Source organism: Brienomyrus brachyistius, chromosome 5 (assembly GCF_023856365.1).
Source record: "Brienomyrus brachyistius isolate T26 chromosome 5, BBRACH_0.4, whole genome shotgun sequence".
Classification (NCBI taxonomy): Eukaryota; Metazoa; Chordata; class Actinopteri; order Osteoglossiformes; family Mormyridae; genus Brienomyrus; species Brienomyrus brachyistius.
Window position 1 is genome coordinate 22,900,349 of NC_064537.1, and position 27,779 is coordinate 22,928,127.

At 49.3% G+C, this 27,779-nt stretch overlaps 1 protein-coding gene across 8 annotated transcripts in view; it reads left to right on the forward strand.

The window, feature by feature from the left end:
- The window catches only part of LOC125743018 (carcinoembryonic antigen-related cell adhesion molecule 20-like), a 95,069-nt gene that overhangs the window by 30,017 nt on the left and 37,273 nt on the right, over window positions 1–27,779 (forward strand). The window contains exon 1 of one of the 8 annotated variants that reach the window (XM_049015603.1): window positions 17,654–17,714. The exons of the other annotated variants lie outside the window; for them this stretch is intronic. Within the exon in view, the coding sequence (XP_048871560.1) occupies window positions 17,690–17,714 (25 nt within the window). The 5' untranslated portion in view covers window positions 17,654–17,689. Of the gene's footprint in view, window positions 1–17,653; window positions 17,715–27,779 lie in introns of those variants that run through there. 8 annotated transcript variants of the gene reach the window in all.

A 27,779-nucleotide genomic window follows, 5' to 3' on the forward strand; every position in this document is an offset into this window, starting at 1 on the left:
CCACCATTGCATGCCAAAGCTAGATGCCTAGACCCTGAGAAGCTGGCTGTCATCAAAGAGGAGTTTGCCACGTTGGAGCATTTGGGGATTGTTCAGCGTTCTGACAGCCCCTGATCTTCTTCTCTCCATATGGTGCCCAAGCCTGGGGGTGGCTGGCGCCCTTGTGGGGACTATAGACACCTTAATGATGCCACTACCCCTGACCTGTTCCACACATCCAAGATTTCTCTGCCCGTTTGGCAAGCACTCTCATTTTCTCCAAGGTGGACCTGGTTAGGGGCTACCATCAGGTTCCGGTACACCCCCAGGACACCCATAAGACTGCTGTTGGTACACCTTTTGGTCTGATTGAGTTTCTTAGGATGCCTCATCTTAGGAGGCGCAGCTCAAACCTTCCAGCGTTTGATGGACAGTGCTGTGCGGGACGTGCCTTTTTCTGTTTGTTTATTTAAACGACATTTTAGTTGCCAGCACCAACTTGGATGAGCATTTGACTCATGTTCAGGCATTGTTTTCACGTCTCAGTACTCACGGGTTAATTGTGAATGTTACCAAGTGTCAGTTTGGTGTCTGTTCTATTGATTTTCTTGGCCTCCACATTACCTCGGAGGGGGCGGTGCCTCTCCCGGAGAAAATTGCTGCTGTTCAGGATTTCCCACGGCCAGTCACGGTCAAATCCTTCCAAGAGCTTCTGGGAATGGTTAACTTCTACCATCGTTTCATCCATGGGGCCGCCCACATTATGTGTCCCCTATAATCTGCACTTAAAGGTGGTTGTCGAGTAGACTCCAGAGCAGTGTTCCATAATGCTAAACAGGCCTTGGTGGATGCCACGTTGCTAGCTCACCCTTTGCCGGTTGCTCCCATTGCCATCACTACAGATGCTTCCAGTGTTGCTGTGGGTGCAGTACATGAGCAACTGGTTAATGGGGAATGGCAGCCGCTGGCCTTTTTTAGTCGCCAGTTGCACCCGAATGGGCGCAAGTACAGCACTTTTGACCGTGAGCTCCTTGGTCAAAAGCCATTTTCCTGTTAGAAGAGCACCTATTCACTGCTTTTGTGGATCACAGCGTCATCTGGCGTTCATTTCCGAATTTACCACAGACATCCATCATGTTTCTGCCAAACACAATGTGGTGGCTGATTGCCTTTCATGTTCAGTGGTTGGTTTTATCCACCTCAGTGTGGATTATGCACTAATGGCAGCGGACCAGGCAGCTGACAGTGAGATTCAGGGGTTGCAGTTTGCTGACACTGGTCTGCAGCTCCAGGATGTGCCCTTCGGTGATGCCTCGCTACTGTATAGCCAGGTATAGCCTGCTCTGATCTTTTTGTAGATTGCATTTGTGTTATGAGTCCAGTCCAGTTTATTGTTTAGGTGAACACCAAGGTACCTGTAGCTCTCCACAGCTTCAATGTCCATACCCTGGATGTTCAGTGGTTGCAGTGGAGGATGTTTGTGCCTGTGGAAGTCTACCACCAGCTTCTTGGTTTTTCCAGTGTTGATCTGGAGGTAGTTCTGCTGGCACCAGTTCACAAAGCCCTGGGTCAGTTCTCTATACTCCTTGTCGCCCCCATCAGTGATTAGGCCGACTTTTGCAGAGTCATCAGAGAACTTTTGCAAGAAATAGTTGGTGGAGTCGTAGGAGAAGTCTGCAGTGTAGATGGTGAAGAGAAATGGCGCCAGAACCATTGCCTGCGGGGCCCTCGTACTACAGATGACTCTGTTCGACACACAGCCCTGAGTTCTTGGCCATAAAAACCAAGCACAATTCACAGAACACGTACAGTACTACCTCTGCCATTGTGATGCCAAAACGACACTTGCTCTGCGAGAGTCCTTCTTGCAGCCTGCGCCTTACCTCTCTTAACTGCTTTATTAAGTGCGGTTTGCAGTATTTTAAGATAGTGGGAAGGTTTCTCACCAGCATTCTGAAAAACGTTCATGAATTTCGCGAACAGCTCATCCCTATCATGAATCGTACCAAAAGCTGAATCAAGTAATTCAAGGTAGGCTCGTGGAGAAGCATGACAACCTAATGGCTTAATGACGTCTGCAGCTGGAGGCAAGAGACTCTTCCTGATCCTATGAAGATCAGATATAGAGGGGTCTTCAAGGATTAGCTCAACACTAGTGCATCTGTTATCGTAATCAGTTTCATTGCTAAGACAAGGACATCTCCCAGAAACTTGACAGATGTAGGAGACTGAGCAACGGCTCCATGACTCCTTACCATGTGTTCAACAATGACATTCTGCACCTCAAATGGGTTGATATTCACAGGGCTGGTTGAAGCTGGTGCTTTAACTTTCTCAGTAATACCCTGGAAAGAACCTTGAGGGGTGGGACAAGCAGGGGCTCCTATCAAAGCACACTGTTCTTTGGCTGGGTTAGCCTCCTCACAATCACTTTCTTCGTCTGCATCGCCAATAATGCTTCTATCCACAGGATCCAACGAATGTGATATTAGTGTTCCTCATGTAGTATGTCACCGAAAGACATACCACTTTGTTTAGCAATGTTTTTCAGTGTGTCAAGATAGGAACTTGTGGCATCAGTACTTTCCTCAGAAGAATAAACAGTGTCCAGGGCCCGTACAAGGTAAGTAAGGTGTGGGTCAGTTTTAACTGAATAGTTAAGAGGCAGTAAGGGCCTGATTGATTCCATTGCAGACCCATACTGGTATCCTACAATGGTGTGGTTATGAAATTTGGATGGAAGATCGTCAATGGGAATGATTCCCCATCTGGATCCTTACATAAACTTCAGCTGGTACAGAATGCAGCAGCCAGAGTTCTCACGGATTACACCGGTCTTATCCCCCCTTCATTGGCTACTACTTAAGTCTTGGATTGACTATAAAATACTGCTATTAACCTATAAAGCACTGAATGGCCTTGCACCAGAATACCTTAGTGATCTGCTGACCACATACAACCCTCCACGCTTGCTTCATTCTCAAGGCACAGGATATCTGTTAGTACCTGGGGTAGAAAGAGCTACAGCAGGCTGCAGAGCTTTCTCCTATAGAGCTCCTCAGCTGTGGAATGGTCTTCCACCACATGTGCGGGCTTCAGGCTCACTCTCAATATTCAAGTCTAGACTAAAAACGCACTTGTTTAGTTTAGCTTATAGAGACTCTAGTTCTAGCTCTAGCTAACTGCTCACCCCCAGTTAGACCTGTAGTGTGTGGTGTGGAGCTGGATGGGGATCGGTGCCATTGGCTTTGGATAAACTGAACTGTCAGTGCTGTCACTCTAGCTTCACAATCCCTTGTGGAATTGGAGTGTTGCCATTTCAGGGACTCTCCATGCCGGCGTTCCCACTTGCCTCTCCCTCCTACTGATGCTGCCATAGCCATATCTGCCGGAGCTTGCACATTGCACTTCATATTGCACTCACCTAACTATTAGCACTGCCTATAATCTCCCTACTTTGAATAATTGCACATTTTATTTCCCCTACTCCTCCTGGGGGGGGGGGGTGCTGCCTGGAGACCTCAGCCTATCAAGACATCTGTCATCTTCCATGTATGACCCGCTTGCCTTACCTCTGGTTGCCTGGCGACAGGAAGTGTTGGCACCAGCTTGTCATCACCTCCCTGCTCCCCGGTTGTGTCTCAAATTTTATGATTTGGAGAGTATGACTCAGCACTCAGCCATCTCTCCAATTTGACTCTCTGCCGGCCCCTGGAGGTTGGGCTCCCCCTTTGAGTCTGGTCCCTCCCAAGGTTTCTTCCTTCTTGGGAGTTTTTCCTTGCCACTGTTGCCTATGGCTTACTCACTGGGGGCTTTGGGTGGGGATGCTGTAAAGCACTTTGAGACAATGTAATGTTCTGATAATGCGCTATACAAAAATAAATTTGTTGTTGTTGTTGATTCTAGATATAGAACCATGGTGTTTCAATACATCAGAAATGTCTTCATCAGCTGACAAACTAATACGTCCATTTACCAAGAGGGCATTAGGTACTTTAATCATTTCCTTCCTAGCTACCTCCATTTTGTGCAGCTAGTTGTAATTCAATACCAAGATGTATTTAATGTATTCAAAATATAAAGTATTCCCCAATTTAACTTTAACGTAATAAATTTTAACAAAAACTAAGTGCATATTTTATACCTCCTGGCTGTGCACAAAAGAACCAGTTGTACTTGTAGCAAAGCTAAACTGTTAGTGGAGTAGAAAAAAATGTTCCTTCATGAGCCTCCATCTGTTATCTCTTCCAGGAGGTGTATTTTTATGCAGTGCTGTAGTTCATTTGCCATCTGTACACTCTTATCAGCTATCAATTCAAGGGCATAATGAGACTGACCAGGATGTTATTTTACACCCTCATTCCATTATTGCCGAAATGTCTCCTGTTAAGGCTATCATTCCTGATTAATGTGCTGCAAATTCCATAACTTCACCTAACAGGCCTGATCCAGTTCAGAGACCAAGCCTCAGCTTTGATTTTGGGGAATCGCTGTTATCATAAGAATGGAAATATAGGATTACAAAGATGCTGAACAGTATGCCAGAAGTGTTTGCACATGATGACCTTGACTTTGGATGCACGTTAAAGGTAAAGCATCAAATTAAACTTTCTGATGAAATTCCCCTTAAACAAAGGGCACGGCCTATTTACCCACAAGACATTGCTGCTGTCCGTCACCACCTGCAGGAGTTAAAAGATTCTGGAATAATCAGGGAGTCAGTCTCCTTTTGCACCTCCAGTTGTTGTCTGTAAGAACAACAGAGATGTAAGATTGTGTATTGACTACAGGAAGTTAAACGCTCAAACCATTAAAGATTCCTATGCTTTACCCAATCTTGAAGAGCCCTTTTCAGCCTTAACTGGTTCGAAATGGTTCTCGGTAGTAGACTTGAAATCTGGATATTATCAGATAGAAATGGAGGAATCTGACAGACATAAAACTGCGTTCATATGCCCAGGTTTTTAGGAATTCATCCTAATGCCACAGGGAATTACTAATGCCCCAAGTACGTTTCAAAGGCTAATGGAGAAGTGCATGGGAGATCTACATCTGAGAGAAGTTTTGGTGTTCCATGTTGATCTTATCATATTCTCTCAGACCCTTGAGGAACATGAGGAACATCTCATGAGAGTGCTAGGTAGGCTCCGGGAATATGGTTTAAAGTTATCGCCTGAGAAGTGTCCTGACTTCAGTATGCTATTTGGGGCATATCATATCAGAAAATGGAGTTCAGACTGACCCTGAAAAAATAAGAACCCTTGAAACCTGACTAAAACCTAAGAACCTCAAAGAGTTAAGTTCATTTCTTGGATTCTCAGGTTATTATCAATGATTCAGTAAATATTATTCAAAGATTGTCAAACCTCCTAATGAACTTATAGCTGGATACCCCCCTCTTCGCAAGGGAGTAAGACAAAATGGAGAGAGAAGAGTTATTGCTTTTGCAAGCAGAGGACTTTCCCACAGTGAATCTAAATACATTTACATTTTACATTTACAGGATTTGGCAGACGCCCTTAGCCAGAGCGACTTACATAAGTGCTTTGAGACTCTGCAATGAATTTCCAATGCTAGCTCAATAAGGACCCAAGCTATGAATACTATCTCTGAGAACTCCATTGAGTAGTGTAGATTTTTTTATTTATTTATTTTTTTTTTTAAACACACACCAGAATAAGAGTCGAGAAAGAATATAGAAGTTCTACGTCAGGTATTTCTGAAAAAGAAAAGTTTTGAGTCGTCGCTTGAAGACAGTCAAGGATTCTGCTGTTCGGACATCTAGGGGGAGTTCATTCCACCAACTAGGTGCCAGGACAGAGAAGAGCCGAGATGCGTGTCTTCCTTGTGCCTTGAGGGGAGGAGGGACCAGTCGAGCAGTGCTGGAGGATCGGAGAGATCGTGGTGCAGAGCGGGGTGTGATGAGGTCCTTTAGGTAGGATGGTGCCAGAGAATTTTTGGCTTTGTATGCGAGCATCAGTGTTTTGAATCTGATGCGTGCAGCTACAGGAAGCCAGTGGAGGGAGCGCAGCAAAGGAGTGGTGTGGGAGAACTTGGGAAGGTTGAAAACAAGACGAGCAGCTGCATTCTGAATCAGTTGGAGGGGACGGATGGCGCTCAGTGGTAAACCCGCTAGAAGCGAGTTACAGTAGTCAAGGCGTGAGATGACGAGGGACTGGACGAGTATCTGGGTAGCCTGAGTGGAAAGAAATGGACGTATCCTCCTGATGTTAAAGAGGAGAAACCGACAAGAGCGAGAAAGACTGGCGATATGTGAGGAAAATGACAACCGATCATCTATGGTAACTCCAAGGTTTCTAGCAGAAACCGAAGGACGGATTAGGGAGTTGTCGAAAGAGATCGCAAGGTCCTGGAGGGGGGATGAGTCAGCCGGGATGTAAAGCAGCTCAGTTTTACTAGTGTTGAGTTTTAGCTGGTGAGTGGTCATCCAAGATGAGATGTCTGCCAAGCATGTAGAGATCTTAGTGGAGACATGAGTGTCTGAGGGAGGGAAGGAGAGGATGAGTTGAGTGTCATCGGCATAGCAGTGGTAGGAGAAGCCATGTGAGGATATAACTTCGCCAAGAGATTTAGTGTAGAGGGAGAATAGGAGAGGACCAAGAACCGAGCCCTGAGGGACACCGGTGGAAAGACAACGTGGAGTAGATGTGGATCCATTCCATGTCACTTGGTATGTTCGGCCTTCTAGGTAGGAAGCCAGCCAGCGCCAGGCCAGGCCACCAATGCCAAGACTCCTAAGGATGGATAGGAGAGTTTTGTGGTTGACCGTGTCAAATGCTGCTGATAGGTCAAGAAGGATGAGGACAGATGACAGTTTGGCCGATCTGGCAGCATGTAGCTTCTCAGTGACTGCTAAGAGGGCAGTCTCTGTAGAGTGAGCTGCTTTAAAGCCAGACTGATTAGGATCCTGGAGGTTGTTCTGAGAGAGATAGAGAGAAAGCTGGTTGTAGACTGTACGTTCGAGGATTTTTGAAAGGAAGGAAAGAAGCGATACTGGTCGGTAGCTGCAAGTGTCTGAGGGATTTAGAGTGGGTTTTTTTAGGATGGGAATGACCCTGGCTATTTTGAATGCTGTTGGTACATGACCGGAGGTTATGGAGCCATTAATGATAGTCGTGATGAAGGGAAGAAGGTCTAGACCGATTGTCTGAAACAATGCAGAAGGGATTGGATCAAGTGGGCAGGTGGTAGGGTTGGAAGATGAGATGACTTTCATGATCTCATCTGCCGTAAGACCGGAAAACTGGGCCAGTGAGGGGGGAGGGAAATCCTTAGTGTGTAGTGTAGTGGATGAGGGAGAGAATGTCTGACAGATTCTGTCAATCTTCTCGGCAAAGAAGTTGGCAAAATCTTCAGCAGTCAGGAAGGAAGGAGCAGGAGGAGGGGGAGGGTTGAGAAGAGATGAAAAGATGTTATGGAGTTTGCGAGGATCTCGTGAGGATAATTCAAGTTTGTCTTTGTAAAAGGCAGTTTTAGCTGCAGTCACGTCCATAGAGAATTTGGATAACAGAGTACGGTAGGAAGACAGATCTGCATCAAGCTTAGATTTCTTCCACGTCCTCTCTGCTACCCGCAATTCTCTTCGGTTAGTACGTAATGCAGCTGAAAGCCAAGGAGTAGGCCGAGTTTTCCTTGGTTTGGAAGACAGCGGGCAGAGGTTGTCCAAGGATGTGTGAAGTGAGGAGATGAGAGTATCAGTTGCAGACTCCAGTGCCAAGGAGGAAAAGGAGTCAGGGTCAGGAAGGTAAGACAGGGTGCAGGAAGCAACAGAAGAAGCGGAGACAGAGTGGAGGTTTGGTCGAGTGGGGAGGAAACGTTGAAAACTGGGATTGGCCAAGACGGGTAGGGCAATGGTAAAGGATACAAAGTGGTGATCAGAAATGTGTAGAGGAGTAGAAGAGATGTCAGTAGCCGGAGAGGGGCGGCTGAAAACCAGGTCGAGGACGTTACCTCCTTTGTGTGTCGGAGAGGAGCTGTTGGATGTTAGAGAGAAGGAATCGAGAAAAGGGAGGAGACCAGAAGAAGGGAGCTTGTCATGGGGGAGGTTGAAGTCACCAAGGAGAATGAGAGAGGAGCTGTCAGTGGGGAAGAGACTGAGGAGAGTATCAAGCTCCTCTAGAAAGCAGCCTAGGGGGCCAGGAGGGCGGTAGACAACAATGATCCGAATATCGAGTGGAGAGGTAACAGCAATTCCATGGAATTCAAAGGATGAAATGTTGAGATGGGGCAGAGAGAGGGGCGTGTAGCACCAGTTCCGAGTTACCAATAGACCTGTGCCACCGCCCCTGCCAGTCTGGCGAGGAGAGTGAGAGAAAGCATAAGCAGAGGAGAGAGCTGCCGGGGTAGCCGAGTTCTCAGGCGATATCCAGGTCTCCGTCAGAGCCAGAAAGTCAAGAGAGTGGTGTGAAGCAAGGGCGGAAATGAAATCAGCCTTCTTTACAGCAGACTGGCAATTCCAGAGGCCACCCAGCACGCTTCGCTGGCACTGGGGTGTTATGGGAGGGTAGACAAGATTACTGAGAGTGCGGCACCTGGATGTTGGATGAGATATTCTAGGTCTCAAAGATAAGTGTACTGGTATACGTCTAAGGCACATGTCTTACTAGCAGAGAAGTAATCCACAAACAGAGCTTAAATACCCAGCACATAAACTAGAATTGCATGCCCTCAAATGGGCAGTGGTTGAAATGATTTCAGATTATTTATATGGTAACAGCTTCACTGTAGTAACTGACAGTGACCCCGTCACTAATATCTTAATATCTGCAAAACTGGATGCCACAAGCTATCGGTGGCTGTCAGCTTTAGCCGCATACTCATTTGACCTGAAATACAGAGCTGGTAAATAAAACAAAGATGCTGATGGGTTATCAAGGAATCCTCATGGCAATCTGGTAGATGATTTTGTTTCACAAAAAAGTAAGAACGAATAGAGCAGTTCACATTTAAACACCTAGGTACGGATAAACATCCGGTTAAGGACCATTCAGCCATCCAAGCCATATGTGAAAAACACTCACTTGTTGCCCTAGTGGAGTCTCTGTCCATTTATGAAACGGCAATTCCTGATGATTTCATTTCAGATTGGAGGTCCGAAGTGTGTTTAATAATACCCAGTTTTACAGATGTGAAAAATGCACAAAGGTCTGACCCTGACAAAGGTCAACTCATGTGAAGCCCCATTTCTCAGCCTTTTCAGTTGCCAGTTCAAGACAGGTGCATATATATGAGCAGTTTTATGTTCATTGATGCTAAGGTAAAGGTTAGATTTGTATGAAGTACACTTGTACATGGTGGTTTTAAGTTTCCTCTGTTTTTCGATTGGCTCATCTCGTTTGGCTCTCAGCGGAGGCGGTCGCACTTCTCTCCCTCTCCGTCCCCTTATCTTCCCTGCTTCGCTCCTCTCGTCTCGTCTAGTCTACTGTCTTATACCGGAACCTAACTGTCCGGCGGGAACGTATGCTGCTGGCTACACGATGGACGGATGGGAGCGGTGGAGGGTCGTGTGCCTGGCAGCTCTTTCCGTGGAGGACATTGAAGACATCTACCTATTCGGAACCATGATTACAGGTATTATGCTGATTGGATTAGGCATTGCCCTGGTTTATCGAAGATTGAAGAAAACGGTGACAGCCGCTCAAAGCCCCACTAGGCTGGCCGGAATGATTGATGGAGTGGGCAGAGCTGTCAGCACTCAGACTGTGACAATTGATCGGAAACTGGATAACATCACTGTGACTATGGATCGCAAACTGGATAACATCATGGAGAAGCTCACAGCTTTGCAAAACTTATTGGATGGCAGAGACCGGCGTGGACATTAGCGTGGACATTAGTGGAGCTGGAAATTACAGCTTCTCGTACGGAAACCCAAACAACCCTATTCTATTAGGTTTTGGCTCCCCCCAATCAGCACTGGCCTCGGCCAAGGCCACTGCTGAACTAACAACTCCCCCTGAAGAACAAGGCAGTGAGACTCTCTTGCATTCCTCTCCCCCGATCCCAAGGACTTACCGCTCCCTCCCCCCCATCCAACGCCTTCGCCGCTTCATACCCCCAGCGTGAACAGGCGGGTCTGTTGACCAGCGCCTCCATGGCTGCAGGACCGGATGGCTGTTTGTCTCTGCTGGACTACCTCCACCACCCCTTTTCCCTCACCCGTTGCAAGTCGTGTCATTTTTATGTTGTAAGGCGTAGTGACCATGTGCTTATGTTGCTGAGGTGTTTTTTTTCGGTTCCCACAATGTCCTCCCCACTGGAGTACAGTCTGGGGGCTGTTTTTTTATTCTCCTCCTCTCTCCTCATGTTACTCTGTTTCTTTTCTTCTCTCTTCCCCTGTCTCCCGACCGGTCTACCCCCTACTGTGATGTTTGTGTATATGCATGGTCGGGTTGATGGCCAGTTTTTTCGCTGGTACTCGTGACTAGTGACATGGTATATTGCAACAGCAATAAAGGGTTTCATCAATCAATCAATCAACTGGGATTGAGATTCCACGCAAAGCACTTTATTTGACTTCCCTCCCTTGTGCAAGTGGTTAAGGCTTGGAAAAATATAACAGAAAAAAATCTGTATAATCCAAATATTAACTCACAGTTTGACAATTGATAATCATACAAAGCTGACCACATCACCAACTGTGCAAAATGTCTGTTGTGTTGGAAGGGGACAATGGGCTGTTTGTGGGAAGTGTGTTTGTGGAAGTGCAAGGTTTTTTGTGCAAGTTGCTGATTCAGCTTGAGTGCGTCTTTCTGCTCAGCGCCAAATGTTTCAAAACACCAGTTTCTGTAAGAGGAATAAATAGGGTTTCAGCTGACATTGATTTGTGTGGTCATTCTTTAGGAGAAATGTATATCTGTAAATTTATATTTAACCCTCGAGTCAAGTGCATTGTCGGCGACGCAGCATACTTTTCGCATCTATTTCAGTTTATATCTTGCTGAAATCTTCATGTAGAATTGTGAAAAAAACACTGACTAAATCCGTAATCTGTCATCTTTTCAAAACGTCAATTGTTTGAAGTATTAAAGTGTTTAAAATTTGGTTAAATTGGCAAAAAGTTAAACCATGTCACCTTACTTTGTTTTACCTGCATTGGGGGCAGGGACAGATTACGGACCGGGCCAGCGGGGCCGTTGCCCAGGGGCCCTTGGGGTGCAAAGGGCCCATGGGGCCCCTAGCCCAAAACAATTTGCAACGCTTATCAACAATGTATTTTCGTTTGTCTATTTTAGAGGGCCTACATTCTTTGATCCTCTGCCTACAAGGGCCCCTGACCCTATAGGGAGGGCGTTTGGCTGCCAAGGGCCCTTGAATTGTGGTGCTGGTGGTGGTGGGGGGGGCCCTCGCGAACGTTTTGCCCAGGGGTCCACACAACCCATAATCCGTCCCTGATCGGGGGTGTGTAGCACTGCCCTCACCTGAAGATCACTATTCACGTTCTAAATAGCCGCATTACCACATATTCAAATCACATTCACATGGTAATTTGATGAACAACGCAATGGTGAAACGTGATCCAGATACATCCCCATCAGCACCATAAAAAGGGGGGGGGGGGGTGTGGCCAAGTGTGAATGGCTCATGCATGCACAGGAAAGTTGCTACATATTTAATGAAAGGAGGCTAGAAATAGTGACATAAGTTAGGTTTTTCTTATTTATGTATCAAACTGAATGTTGCAACTACACCATTTAGTCATCCTCAGGTAGCCAATACTTTGGTGGTCAGATATCTGGGATCAAAACAAACTGCCACCATTGCTTACTATGTACTTTCTAATGTTTCTGCAAGTGTTCCAAACTTCATTTAGCAATGTCTATACTTTGATGTCAAATTACAAACTTCACATAAATCTGACATATTTACAAAGTACACTAAGATTAAGATGAGTTTAATGCCAAAACATTTATATAAGAAATAATTTATTTGCTATAAATTAAGTTTATGATATTGAATGAAATGTGTGACCATGCCCCAGTCAGTGTGTTTCCTACCCCTAGACCCCAGAGGGTTAAATGCAATTACTGTATATGTAACACAATTTGCATAATTTAGGGGATGGGTAACTGGAAAAAAATAATTTGTTGAAGGTAGAGTGTGATGCCTGGTCAATAAGGGAAGCAGGGATCCAGAAATGCGAACAACCCGAAGGTTTATTTGCAATACGGAGATGGAGGTAATAGAAGGGCGAGACAAAGAGAATAGTCGTAGAGCGTTAGCTGGGGTCCAATACCAAAAGATCTGTCCGACGATGAAACACGGGACACGCAGACAAAGGGAGAAGGGGACAAGAGTAGCCGGTCTCAGCAGGGAAGGTTGTTCAGGTTCAGGTTCGGGAGCAGGTCTGGGGAGAGGAAGAGGACAAGGCAAGGTAAGTACATGAGGCAGACGGAACAGGGAGGAAGCAAGGGAAGTAAGGCACATTTGCATGGCTCAATACTTCGCACTGAGCTGCTTGAGTCTCCAGTTTAAGAATGTTCTGTCATTAGCGGCATGTGGAAACACCCGCCGGGCTCCACCTATGTAGGCGGGGCTACCGTGGAGTCTGCGGCAGGTCTGGTCTGCCCGGGCGTGACATCACCCCCCCCTTGACGGCCGCCTCCTGGAGGCCGATGTCGCTTGCGAGGTCTGCCACGCGGCCGGGGAGCTGGCCTCGTAGGGTGTAGCGCATGAAAGGAGGCACTAACTGAGGGATCGATCGGTGAGGTTGCCGGGATCCAGCTTCGCTCCTCCGGAGAACAGCCCACCCATTCCACCAGGTACTGCAACCCACCCTGACGACGACGGGAGTCCAGGATGGTCCGGACCACATCGGAGGGCTCTTCGTCGGGCGTCGCTCCAGGGGCTTCCAAGGGCAGGACCGACTCCGATCTCAGGGGACTGCGCTTGGCTGGTTTGAGGAGAGAGACGTGAAAGGTAGGACATATACGGTAAATCCGCGGCAGCTGGAGACGCACGGCAACCGGACCCACTCGGCGCAGAACGCGAAAAGGGCCGATGTATCTGGCGGTTAGTTTTTTACACCCTGGGAGGCGTAAATTTTTCATTGACAACCAGACCAGTTGTCCCGCCCGGTAAGTGGGTCCCGCACGGCGCCGACGATCCGCATGCCTCTTCTGTCTCCCCGCCTGTCCCTTTAGGGACTGCTGTATTCTCTGCCAGACTCCTCGACTTCTCTGGTACCACTCCTCCACCTGGGGTACGGATCCCTCCGGAGAGTCCCAGGGAAAGAGGGGAGGTTGGTACCCCAAGACGCACTGGAAAGGTGAAACGTTAGTAGTGGCATTTACCCGTGCGTTTATGGCATATTTGGCCCATACTAAATGAGCTGCCCAGCTGTCGGGTTCTCTGTGACAGAGCGTTCGTAGGGCCTTGGCTACCTCCTGATTGGTTCTCTCGGCGAGCCCGTTGGATTGGGGGTGATAAGCAGATGACAAGTTCAATGAAATGCGGAGTTTTGAACACAACGCCCTAAAAACCCGGGAGCTAAACTGGGGACCCCGGTCTGAAACGATCTCCTCCGGTAAGCCGTAATATCGAAACAGAGTGGAGATAAGCAAGTCAGCCAAGTCACTCGCCGTGGGGAGCTTGGAGAGCGATACTAGTCGACACATCTTAGAAAATCTGTCTACGATGGTTAATACAATTGTTCTACCTCTCGACCTGGGTAGGTCAGTGATGAAGTCCATCGCGATATGGGACCAGGGTCGAGATGGGACTGGAAGTGGTTGGAGAAGCCCAGCGGGAGCCTGGTGAGAGGCCTTAACCTGAGCACACTCGGGACAGGAGTCTACGTAATCCTGCGTGTCCCTCCTCCAGCTGGGCCACCAGTACCGCCGGGAAACCAACCTTTGAGTTGCGTTCACCCCGGGGTGTCCACTGCCGAGGTGGGTGTGTACCCACCTTAACAACGCCTCTCGATGGCTTCGGGGAACATATTGAGCCCCGGGAGGGCAACCCGGGGGTGGAGATCTTCTCTCGTTCTCCCGCCTGATGGTCTCTTCCAGGGTCCAGGTGACGGTCGAAACGAAACACTTAGGATCAAGGATAGGCGCCGCTTCCTCGGAGTTGGTGGGTGGATCGTATTGCCGGGAGAGAGCATCAGCCTTAACATTCTTGTTTCCGGGAAGGTACTGTACGGTGAAATCGAAACGTGCAAACCATTGCGCCCAACGTACCTGGCGGGCCGAAAGCCGCTTGGCTGACTGGAGGTACTCTAGGTTCCGGTGATCGGTCAGAACCAGGAAGGGATGTCGGGCTCCCTCCAGCCAGTGTCTCCATTCCTCTAGGGCAAGACGTATAGCCAACAGCTCACGCTCTCCCACTGGGTAGTTATGTTCAGACGGGGATAACTTGCGTGAGAAATAGGCGCACGGATGTCTATGTCTAGTCAGTGTGTCACGCTGAATCAGGACTGCTCCCACCCCAGCCTCAGAGGCGTCGACCTCTACTTCGAATGGGATTTCTGGATCTGGCTGAGCCAGCACCGGGGCAGAACAAAATGCTCGTTTTAGTCTGTCAAAAGCTTTGGTCGCCTCCTCGGTCCAGGTTAGGCGAACCTGAGCTCCCCGAGTTAGTGACGTGAGAGGAGCCGCCACCTGACTGAAATTACGTATAAAGCGGCGGTAAAAGTTTGCAAACCCCAGAAACCTCTGTAGCTCTTTTAGTGTTCGGGGTTGGGGCCAGTCTAGGATGGCTCTCACCTTCCCCTCCTCCATCATTACCTTCCCGTGTTGAAGCACGTAGCCTAGAAACCGGACCTGAGTTCGGTGAAATTCACACTTGGTCTGCTTGGCAAAGAGGTGATGTTCCCACAGTCGTTGAAGTACTTGTCTTACGTGCTGGATGTGGGTCTGCTTGTCTGGGGAGTAGATGAGGATGTCATCTATATAGACGATCACACACTTGTGTAGGAGATCCTGAAAAACATGGTTCATAAAAGACTGGAAAATAGAGGGACTATTAGCCAGTCCATAAGGCATCACAAGGTACTCGTATTGCCCCCTACTGGTGATAAGAGGTCTTCCACTCGTCCCCCTCCTTAATACGTATCAAATTATACGCACTTCTCAAATCCAATTTAGTGAATATCCTCGCCTCCCTGAGTTGTTCTAGGGCCGAGGGAATCAGAGGGAGGGGTTCCCTCCTCTTCACCGAAATGGCATTGAGAGCTCCGTAATCGATACACGGACGCAATCCCCCGTCTTTCTTCCTTACGAAGAAGGAACCTGCCGTCACGGGTGACGTGGAAGGCCGTATTATCCCCTGCAGAAGACCCTCACTAATGTAGTCCTTGAGCGACCTCTCCTCTTGGACCGACACGGGGTATAATCTCCCCTTGGGCAGGATGGCTCCGTCCAGGAGGTTAATCGCGCAATCGCATTCCCGATGAGGGGGAAGAGTGAAGGCTCGCGATCGGCTGAACACATCCTGGTAATCCTGGTACTCTTTGGGAAGCAGGTGCAAGTCCTCGGACTCCGGGCTCTCTATGCTGGAAGCACGACAGGGCAGAGACATGCAGACGGAGAGACATTCCGGGGACCAAGAGGTAAGCTCACCCGTTCTCCAGTTGAACTGCGGGTTGTGCCGTTGTAACCAAGGTAGACCCAAGATTAGTGGATCCTTGGAATGAGGAAGGAGATACACCTCAATCCGCTCCTCGTGAAGAACTCCTACTCGCAGGCTGAATGGTTGCGTACGATATCGTATTGTGCCTTCACGGATTCTCGCTCCAGTTACCCCTAACACCGTGAGGGGACATGCGAGTTTAACACAAGGCAGGCCCAAACGCCGAGCCAGCGCTTAGTCAATAAAGTTACCGGCTGCCCCACTGTCCACAAGGGCGAGGGTCCTCTCCGCTCTATTCTGAAAACCTAGGACGACTGGAAGGGTTAGTTGGTTACCGGTTGGAATTATCTGAAGCGGAGCACCCACCGGTGGCGTGTCCTCTTCCTTGCTTGGGCAGACGGGACAGGACAGCCGCATGTGTCCAGCCTCTCCACAATAGAGGCAAAGTCCCCCTTGGGTTCTCCTCCGACGCTCCGCTGCCGAGATGGAAGCTCGCCCCAACTGCATGGGCTCGGGCTCCTCTGCTGACGGTCCGGGAGTGGCCCGTCGCACCTCTGTCAAGACCCGTCGCCTTCTGCGGTCACGGACAGTGTTGTCCAGCCTTACTGCGAGTCTAACGAACTCCTCGAACGTAAGAGCCTCTCCTCGGGAGGCGAGTTCGTCCTGCAGGTCTTGATTCAGACCTCGGCGGAAGATGGTCATGAGTGCGTTATCAGGCCATTGGAGTCCGGCGGCGATCGTACGAAACTCTAGCGAGTAATCAGCAGCCGAACGACCTCCTTGTTTACAGTCCAGGAGACGATCGCCTGGTCTCCTTCCTACGGTAGGATGGTCAAACACCTCCAGTAGTGCCTGATGGAAATCTCTAGCAGAGGTGATGAGTGGACTCTCATTTGCCCACAAGGCCGTTGCCCACTCTCTAGCGCGACCGGTAAGGAGAGAGATAACGAATCGTACCTCGGCCGCTTGGGAGCGGAACATCGCAGGATGTTCCTCCACGTAAATCCCACACTGCATTAAGAAGCCCCGGCAGGTGTCGGGATTACCATCATATCGCTCGGGCAAAGCGATAGGAGCCGAGGCAGCAGGGCGAGGTGGAGAGGCAGGTAGGGGAACCTGGGCAGCTTGATTGGCGAGGAGCTGCTCAATCGCTGCGAGTCGATGCTCCACCGAGGGGTTGTGCGCTGGATCCATTACGAACCGGCGAAGTATTCTGTGATGCCTGGTCAATAAGGGAAGCAGGGATCCAGAAATGCGAACAACCCGAAGGTTTATTTGCAATACGGAGATGGAGGTAATAGAAGGGCGAGACAAAGAGAATAGTCGTAGAGCGTTAGCTGGGGTCCGATACCAAAAGATCTGTCCGACGATGAAACACGGGACACGCAGACAAAGGGAGAAGGGGACAAGAGTAGCCGGTCTCAGCAGGGAAGGTTGTTCAGGTTCGGGAGCGGGTCTGGGGAGAGGAAGAGGACAAGGCAAGGTAAGTACACGAGGCAGACGGAGCAGGGAGGAAGCAAGGGGTAAACGCAAGACAAGAGATTGCTCGGTAAGGCACATTTGCATGGCTCAATACTTCTGAGCTACGCACTGAGCTGCTTGAGTCTCCAGTTTAAGAATGTTCTGTCATTAGCGGCATGCGGAAACACCCGCCGGGCTCCACCTATGTAGGCGGGGCTACCGTGGAGTCTGCGGCAGGTCTGGTCTGCCCGGGCGTGACATAGAGCAACATGAGATTAAAGCAAGCATTTCTTTGTTATTGTGTTAAGAGCATCATCATAAGCTGAACAAAAAGCTACAAGTTGGCTGAACTTCACTTTCAAATATGTCAATTTGAAAGCCTTTGTAAAGTCAACAACGGTACACATCAGTTTCAAAAATCTCTTGCATCATGTTCCCTAGATAATTTGAGTTTTCTCAACATTTTTTTACAGTGTGGAAGTATTAAGTAATACTAAGAAACAATGAGAATGTGAAAATACTTTCTATGCTTTCCAGCTCGTATACCACTTCCCCTCCCTCCTTCATTGCTCTCTGTATTAGTCCCTTATAAAGTCATTCACTCTTCTCAGTTACCGTTTAGTTGTTGCCAGCAAGTGCCGTTCAATCAAAAGCGAATATGAAAAACGTGGTGGTTCTTTTTGGTAAGACCAACTCAAACTCTCCCTTTTCCCTCAATTTTCTACCTCGTCCTCTCTCTCTCTTTAATTAGCTTATCCAGTTTTGTTTGTTTTTCATCTTTAGTCATTGTTTCATTGTATTTGTTCCTGTTTATAATATACTAGGCTCAATGTGCAAAAATATGTTCATTTATCACTAGATTTACCGAGTTTTTATTCTCTGCTGAGAGTCCCAAGGTGTTTGTCACCCCTGCTGTGATTTTCGCAGGTCTTCAGCCCCATCCTCCTCCTGCTTTTGTTGCGCAAACACACCCATTACCTGTGAGGCCTGGCGCATTTGCATTTTTTACTCAGAGTAGCTCAAATCCAAGGCAGGCTAAACCTCTGTGTGTGACATGGAAACCTTCACAAAAGTCTGCCATATCTATACCAAATATCCCACACGCTGACTGACCTGCAAATATGAAAGACGCACATTCACAAAATATATGGAAACACAAGTCTGTGTTATTTATAAAACAAATTGAGTGAAAATAGAATGAAAAGTTGCTAATAGAATGAAATGAATAAAATGAAAACATGCTAACACTTCAGTCTCCAATGCATGTTTGTATATAAATGTCATAAGCTGAGTGAAGTCATGGTCCATGGTTTTTGACATGCTCATACACATACAGAATAAAATGTCATTTCATTTTCATTGGCCATCACTGAATTATAACACCAAAAGTGAATTTTGTTTTTGTGTGATCTCTCCAGCTTTGCATGTTTGGCTGTTCATGTAAAAATTGATGTATCCGTGCCTCAGTTCCAGGTTCATCTCTTCGTCATCTTTCTGCCTTTTGTCTCAGTGGTTACTGTCCCACACAGTCTGTCTATCTTTCAAAGTCTGTGTTTGCAGCGTTTGAAAACCCAGTGACCATCATCCCTGTATTTGGCAATGGAGTTCCTTGGCTAGAAGAATCGGAAACAATCTTCTTTTTCCTTTCCACCCTGTAGATGCTTTGTACAGAACGTAGGCATTCACCGCCACCAAGTCCAGCATGTTGTAAAACACAGATACTGGCCACTTGCTTGTTGCTGCTCGTACTGAATACATGCGCGCCATTCTAAACACTGACGTGGAGAATTCCTCTCCCTGTGCAGTGTCCTTTGCCAATGGAGGAAGTTCACGGCAAACGTTATTCACCATGCCCAGTAAAGTGAAGCAGTCTGTGTGACAGTGACAGTGAGGTGAAGAAATTGTCCATTGTGACATTTCTCCCGTCATCCAGAAATGACTCCATCAGACTCATGACCACGTTCTCTGCCAGCCTTCACCAAGAACTGTGCTGAAAGTTTCACTCCAGGAGAACACATGAACATAGATGTACAGCTGTTCTCGACCAAGGTTCATTGTCCATGCAGTATATTTACATTTACATTTACAGGATTTGGCAGACGCCCTTAGCCAGAGCGACTTACATAAGTGCTTTGAGACTCTGCAATGAATTTCCGATGCTAGCTCAATAAGGACCCCAGCTACGAATACTATCTCTGAGAACGCCATTGAGTAGTGCAGAATTTTTATTTTATTAAATTTTTTTAAAACACACACCAGAAAAAGAGTCGAGTAAGAATATAGAAGTTCTACGTCAGGTATTTCTGAAAAAGAAAAGTTTTGAGTCGTCGCTTGAAGACATTCAAGGATTCAGCTGTTCGGACATCTAGGGGGAGTTCATTCCATCAATTAGGTGCCAGGACAGAGAAGAGCCGAGATGCGTGTCTTCCTTGTGCCTTGAGGGGAGGTGGGACCAGTCGAGCAGTGCTGGAGGATCGGAGAGATCGTGGTGCAGAGTGGGGTGTGATGAGGTCCTTTAGGTAGGATGGTGCCAGAGAATTTTTGGCTTTGTATGCGAGCATCAGTGTTTTGAATCTGATGCGTGCAGCTACAGGAAGCCAGTGGAGGGAGCGCAGCAAAGGAGTGGTGTGGGAGAACTTGGGAAGGATGAAAACAAGACGAGCAGCTGCATTCTGAATCAGTTGGAGGGGACGGATGGCGCTCAGTGGTAAACCCGCTAGAAGCGAGTTGCAGTAGTCAAGGCGTGAGATGACGAGGGACTGGACGAGTATCTGGGTAGCCTGGGTGGAAAGAAATGGACGTATCCTCCTGATGTTAAAGAGGAGAAACCGACAAGAGCGAGAAAGACTGGCGATATGTGAGGAAAATGACAACCGATCATCTATGGTAACTCCAAGGTTTCTAGCAGAAACCGAAGGACGGATTAGGGAGTTGTCGAAAGAGATCGCAAGGTCCTGGAGGGGGGATGAGTCAGCCGGGATGTAAAGCAGCTCAGTTTTACTAGTGTTGAGTTTTAGCTGGTGAGTGGTCATCCAAGATGAGATGTCTGCCAAGCATGTAGAGATCTTAGTGGAGACATGAGTGTCTGAGGGAGGGAAGGAGAGGATGAGTTGAGTGTCATCGGCATAGCAGTGGTAGGAGAAGCCATGTGAGGATATAACTTCGCCAAGAGATTTAGTGTAGAGGGAGAATAGGAGAGGGCCAAGAACCGAGCCCTGAGGGACACCGGTGGAAAGACAACGTGGAGTAGATGTGGATCCATTCCATGTCACTTGGTATATCGCATTCAAGCCGGACAAATTTGGGATCAAGTTCTGGATGGCCACGGATTTGGAGACCAAATACGTCTGCAACGTGTCCCCTAACTTGGGAAAGGACCCCAGTCACCAGAAAAGGGAGAGGCTGGCAGAGAACATGGTCATGAGTCTGATGGAGCCATTTCTGGATGACGGGAGAAATGTCACAACGGACAATTTCTTCACCTCACTGGCACTGTCACACAGACTGCTTCAGCGCAAAACAACACTACTGAGCACAGGGAATAAAGTTTGGTATGAACTTCCTCCAATTTCAAAGGACACTGCACAGCAAGAGGAATTCTCCGCGTCAGTGCTTAGAAGTGGCAGTGTCTCCTTGACAATTTATGCACCTAAAAAAACAAGATTGTGTGTGTTCTGAGTTCCTTGGACCAAGATGTGGCGATCTGTGAAGGCAGAAAGAGGAAACCCAACACGATAACAGACTATAACCACATGAAGGTATGTGAATGTGTGTATAATTTTACATCAGTGCTACAATGTTTTCTGATATGTACTATACAGGCCTATATAGAAAGAAGGTAGAAAAAAAGCAAATACACTCATGACTCTCTCTCTCTCTGCTGTTATAGTGTGGTGTAAATGTGTTGGACCAAATGGCGCGCATGTATTCCGTAAGAGCAGCAACATGCAGGTGGCCAGTAGCTGTATTTTACAACATGCTGGACCTGGTGGTGGCAAATTCCTACGTTCTGTACAAGGCATGTACAGGGTGGGAAGGCAAAAGAAGATTATTTTTGAGTCATCTAGCCAAGGAACTCCATTGCCAATTTATGCCACAAAAGGCTATGGGGACAGAGGAAGGCTGCTGCTGTGCCAGGACTTGTATGGACAACTCAGTGTCAGGTACAGGAGAACTGCAACAGAAACCGCAGCAGGTTTACCAGTGCAAAGTGTTACAAATTCACTTGCGCCAAATGCAGGGATGATGGTCACTGGGTCTGCAAACACTGCAAAGTTTGAAACACTCAATTTTTTTTATAAATAAAACAGACTTGTGCTTCCATATATTTTGTGAATGTGTGTCTTTCATATTTGCAGGTCAGTCAGCATGTGGGATATTTGGTATAGATATGGCAGACTTTTGTGAAGGTTTCCATGTCACACACAGAGGTTTAGCCTGCCTTGGATTTTAGCTGCTCTGAGTAAAAAAATGCAAATGTGCCAGGCCTCACAGGTAATGGGTGTGTTTGCACAACAAAAGCAGGAGGACAATGGCCCAAGAAACTCTCAGCAGGGATGCTAGTAGGTGTTAGGCCCAGGGAATTTACGCAAATTTGCGTAGATTTGGCAGTTCTAGTGTTAAACCATAAATAGTTTTTTCCCCCTTCTGGTGCGGACTTTTAATGGGTAGTAATTGTGTTTTCTGATCCTCATACTCTTTTGTTCTGATTGGAGTAAAAGTGGACGTGGGTCTTATGCATGAATATTTTATCAGCATTTATATGACGACATGTTTGGGCTTTTAAACTCTTCACTGATTTAACATTGATTCAGCAGTTGTATTTGTGTAAATCATTATTGATACTTAAACTATAAAAAATATTAAGTAAAGCCTGTATTGACTGTTGAAATATTGCTCCTCAAATAATAAAACAAAATAAATTATTCACTGAAAATATTAAGATGTTAGTGTCATGCCCTGCTCGTCGGCTCCTCATGTGTGCCACGCCCCCTGAATTCCCACGTGTGCTTCCCGGATTGTCTCCACCTGTGTCCCATTACTTTGATCAGTCCCATCCATTTAAGTCCGAGTCTTGCCTGTATTCCTGGTCGGTCATTGTGGCTTCCCCTGTTGCCTGTTGTTAGAGTCCCATTGGTTGCATGTTCCCCGGTCCCGTTTCCACCATTAAACCCGCTATTTACCCCGATCTCCGCCTGTCTTGCCTGCTACTTGCCCGTCTGCACGCACGATCGCCTGTCTGCTCAAACCTGATCGTGACAGAATAACCGACCCCTGGAAGAAGAGGAAGCAAAGGAGGAGGAGGATCCCAGAGGAGCCGATCCAGATTGGAGCCTGTACGCTCGCCAGGATTTGGCTCCCTGGTGAGGACGAAGAGGAGGAACCCGTCCTCCTGGACCTGGAGCCGGTCCTAAAAGAGCTACGACCGCCCCTCGAGCGGTACCCAATTCAGCCCAAGGGGCTGGATGACTGGAGAGGAGCAAGAGCCGTGAGAGATGCTATGCCGCGTGTGTCACACCGGCATGTGCATGACAGCACTGAAGCGCAGGCTTTAAAGGGAGTGGGCAAAGAGAGTGGTCGTGGTCCGTTAGCAGGGTTCAGTAGCCGGGGAATCTGTCCTACACGACACGGGACTGGAACACACATGGGGAAGTGGGAACAGGAGGTGCTGGACTCAGCGGGGAAGACAGGTCAGGGTCGGGAACGGGTCTGGGAAGAGGACGAGGAGAAGGCAAGGTTAATACACAAGGCAGACGGAACAGGTATGGGAAATCAGGGAGACGATAGACAAGAAAACGCTCGGTACGGCTCAATAACATTGGCTCAATACTTCGCAGCGTATTCTAGCTTGTCTGTGCCTTTTGACTGCTCGGAGCTGAGGATCCCTGTGGTGCACCTGGTGGGCTCCGCCCCTGTGGGCGTGACAGCGTGTGCCCCGCTTCCCAATAATGCAAATGCCACTATGTTACTGCAGGGGCGTTATGGAAACGGCAAATGCTTTTATAGTGGTAAGTAGTTGTTGATACAATGAAGCGTTAAGGATACGTTTAGTGCTTTGCCAGCGGTATGGAACCGCCATATTAATGTGAGGGCATTATGGAAATGCCAAGATCGTCTATAGGGGTAAGTAGTTGTTGATGCGATGAAGCGTTATGGATATGCTTAGTGCTTTGCCAGCCGTATGGAACTACCATGTTAATGTAGGATCGTTATGGAAACGGCAAGCGTCTCTATAGGGGTAAATAGTTCCTGAACCTGACCCGTCTTCTCTCCTGCTGAGCCCGGCACGTCCTGTTCTCGTTTCCCCGTGTGTTCCAGTCCTGTGCCCCCGTGTAAGGAAGGATTCCCCGGCTTCAGACCCACGCCTTTGGACCTCGACTATTCTTTCAGCCTGTTCCCTCTAACCCTTCTCCAGTGCCGTTATTAAAGAGCGCTGTGAAACGCATTTCTGGATTCCTTTCCCCTTTTTGTGGGCAGTGTCACAGAATACTTTGTCTAAACGTGATGGATCCAGCGCACAGCGCAGCACTAGAGACGCGCCTGACCGCAGTGGAACAACTCCTCGCAGCGCAAGCGGCTCAAGTACCTCTGCCTGGTTCACCTCCCCGCCCTGTCACGTCCGTCCCAATAGCGCTTCCAGAGCGCTATGACGGAGACCCCGACGCTTGTCGGGGTTTCCTCATGCAATGCGGCCTCTATGTAGAGGAACACCCGGAGATGTTCCGCACTCAGGACGCGGAGGTCCGTTTCGTCCTCTCCCTCCTTACCGAGCACGAGACTGGGCTACAGCACTCTGGACGTCCCAGAGTCCACTCGTCGATTCCGCCTTGGACTTCCGCCAAGCTCTGCTCGAGGTTTTTGATCACCCGGCGGTGGGACGCAGACCAGGTGATAGACTCCTGGACTGTCGCCAGGGGAGTCGCTCGGCGGCTGACTGCTCCCTGGAGTTTCGTACCATCGCCGCCGGTCTCCAGTGGCCGGACGACGCTCTGATGACCATCTTCCGCAGAGGACTGAACCAAGAGCTGCAAGACGAGCTCGCCTCGCGCGGAGAGGCTCTCACTTTCGAGGGATTCGTCAGACTAGCGGTTCGGCTCGACAACACGGTCCGGGACCGGAGACGCCGACGTACCCAAGCTGAGGCACGCAGTGTCCGACCAAGCCCCCCACCTGACGTTCCGAAGCCCATGCAATTGGGAAGATCACCCCTCACCGAGGCTGAACGACGGAGACGAACCCAGGGAGGCCTGTGTTTGTACTGTGGGGAGACAGGTCATCTACGCTATAGCTGTCCCCGACGCCCACGCCGAGAGGAGGACACGCTTCCGGTAGGTGTGGTGGTTGGGGCTGGGTCAGCCCTACCGCAATTAGTAGTTCCGGTACAATTGAGTAATCAGGAGAGGGGCGAGTCTGTTCTGGCACTGGTTGACAGTGGGGCTGCAGGATCCTTTATTGATCAGACCCTGGCGCAGCGTTTAAGGCTTCCCCTGACTCGCGCACCCAATTTCGGTCTTGGGAGTGACCGGAGGAAGGATCAGAGACGGTACCATCCGGTTCCGTACCCGCCCAGTCACTCTTCAAGTCGGGGTGCTCCACCGGGAAAAGGTGGAGCTGTATGTCCTAACCCACGCTAAGGATCCCCTTATTCTGGGTTTGCCATGGTTGCAGCTGCACAACCCGAAACTGGACTGGAGAACCGGAGAGCTCCTAGAGTGGTCACGTGAGTGCTTAACCGCCTGTATGAGTTTACCATGTAGAGCTTCCAGGGTGGAGAGCCCGGAGCCAGAAGACATGGAGTCGATCCCGGAGGAGTATCTGGACTATCGGGACGTATTCAGTCAGGAACGCGCCTTCACTCTTCCGCCTCACAGGACCTGTGACTGCGCTATCAACCTCCTGGAAGGAGCGAACCTCCCCAAGGGGAGGTTATACCCCGTTTCGCTCCAGGAGGAGAAGTCCCTCAAAGAGTACATTCAGGAAAGTCTAAAACAAGGTATAATCCGACCATCTACCTCTCCAGTCACCGCCGGGTTCTTCTTCATTAAGAAGAAGGACAGAGGGTTGCGGCCGTGTGTTGATTACCGCGCCCTTAACGCTATCACGATAAAGAGAAGAGAACCCTTACCGCTGATACTTTCTTCGCTGGAGCAGCTTCGAGAAGCGAGATTCTTTACCAAGTTAGATCTCCGGAGCGTGTATAACCTGATCCGAATCAAAGAGGGAGAAGAGTGGAAAACCTCCTTTGTAACCAGTAGGGGACAATATGAGTATCTCCTTATGCCATACGGGTTGGCTAATAGCCCGTCCATATTTCAAGCCTTTATGAATTATGTGTTCCAGGACTTTCTGCACAGGTGTGTTATCGTTTATATTGACGACATCCTCATCTACTCTCCCGACCTTCGAACCCATGTCCAACAGGTGAGACAAGTACTCCAGCGCCTGCGTGATCATCACCTCTATGCCAAGGCAGCGAAATGTGAATTTCATCAAACCCAGATACGGTTCCTTGGGTACGTACTCCACCAAGGACGGGTCGCCATGGAGGAGGGTAAAGTAGCCGCCATTCGGGATTAGCCGAAACCCCGCAATGTGAAAGAATTACAACGATTCCTTGGGTTTGCTAATTTTTACCGCCGATTTATTCGGAATTTTAGCCAGGTGGCGGCTCCCCTCACCTCCTTAACCCGAGGTTCGCCAACCCGCCTCTCCTGGACGGCCGAGGCGGCTTCTGCCTTCGCAACTCTGAAGCGATCCTTTTGCACCGCTCCGGTGTTAACTCACCCCTGTCCGGATCTTCCATTTCAGGTGGAGGTCGACGCCTCTGAAGCGGGAGTTGGAGCCGTACTCATCCAACGCAATCCTCAGACCGGCAAAAGACATCCCTGCGCATACTTCTCGCGCAAACTTTCGGCGGCAGAAAGCAACTATTCTGTGGGAGATCGTGAGTTGCTGGCCATCCGCCTTGCCCTTGAAGAGTGGAGACACTGGTTAGAGGGGGCTCGTCATCCCTTCCTGGTCCTCACCGACCATCGGAACTTAGAGTACCTACAATCTGCTAAACGTCTATCAGCTCGTCAGGCTCGGTGGGCCGAGTGGTTTTCACGCTTCGAGTTCAAGGTACAATACCTCCCCAGAAGCAAGAATGTCAAGGCGGACGCGCTGTCCCGGCAATTTGACCCTCCTACACAAACCGACACCACGCACCCCATACTCGACCCCACTTGTTTTGTGTCTGTCATCTCCTGGACCTTGGAAGACTCCATTAGGCAAGAGAACGAGGGGAGGTGTCCTCCCCCCGAGTGTCTCCCCAGTCTTCTCTTTGTTCCCCGCAGGCATCGCGGTGCCCTGCTGAAGTGGGTCCACGCTCAACGGAGTAGCGGACATCCGGGGGTCAGCGCCACCCAACACCTCCTCTCCCGCAGGTACTGGTGGCCGGGCTGGAGGCGAGAGACTCAAGCCTACGTCGAGTCCTGCCCGGACTGTGCACAAGTAAAGGCGTCCCACCAAGCACCCGCAGGTCTCCTTCAACCCTTGCTAGTTCCGTCCCGACCCTGGTCTCATATCGCCATGGATTTTATTACTGATTTGCCCAGATCACGAGGTAAAACCATTGTCTTAACGGTTGTTGATCGCTTTTCCAAGATGTGTCGCCTGACAGCATTACCCAAACTCCCCTCCGCCGGGGACCTTGCCGACATTCTGATTTCCACTCTATTCCAGTACTACGGTATCCCCGAGGACATAGTGTCTGACCGGGGTCCCCAATTCAGCTCCCGTGTGTTCAGGGAGATCTGCCAGAAACTGTGTGTTAATCTCAGTCTCTCTTCGGCCTATCACCCCCAAACGAATGGCCTCACGGAGAGAACGAACCAGGAAGTCACAAAGGCTCTAAGAATGATGTGCCGGGACGATCCCGCTACCTGGGCCTCCCAACTGGTATGGGCGGAATACGCCCTAAACGCTCGGGTGAGTCCTGTCACCAACTTATCCCCTTTTCAGTGCGTCCTCGGCTACCAACCACCCCTCTTTCCCTGGGACTCCCCGGAGGGAATGATACCCAGCGTAGAGGACTGGTACGACAAGAGTCGTGGGACGTGGCAGCTGGTCCAACGGTCCCTGCATACCCAGGCGGAGAAAAGACGCACCACGACCAATAAACGACGGTGAGCAGGACCCACCTACAGGGCGGGACAGATGGTTTGGCTTTCCACGAAGAATCTTCGTATCCCTGGCTGTCGTAAGCTCACTGCTCGGTATATTGGTCCCTTTCGCGTCCTTTGGCAGGTGGGACCTGTGGCTGTCCGACTGCAATTGCCCAAGCTGTATCGCATCTGTCCCACGTTTCATGTGTCCCTGCTTAAACCTGTGAAGCTCAGTCCATTCCGTCCGGCGATCGCCCCCCTTCCGGACCCGGCACTAGACGTACAGGACGAGATTCCCGCAGACAGGATTTGTGCTGTCCGGGATTCCCGCCGACGCCGGGGACAGCTCCAATATCTGGTGGACTGGGAGGGCAGTGGACCCGACGAACGCAGCTGGGTGCCCGCCACCTCTGTCTCGGATCCTACTCTCCCGCAGGCGTTTCACGCCGCGAATCCTGCCAAGCCGGCGCCCCGGTCGCGGGGTAGACCCCGGAAACGTCCTCGGCCTCCGGGAGGAGGCCGTCGGGGGGGGGGGGGTAATGTCACGCCCACAGGGGCGGACTCCACAAGGTACGACGCAGCGTACCTAATTAGCGAACAGTC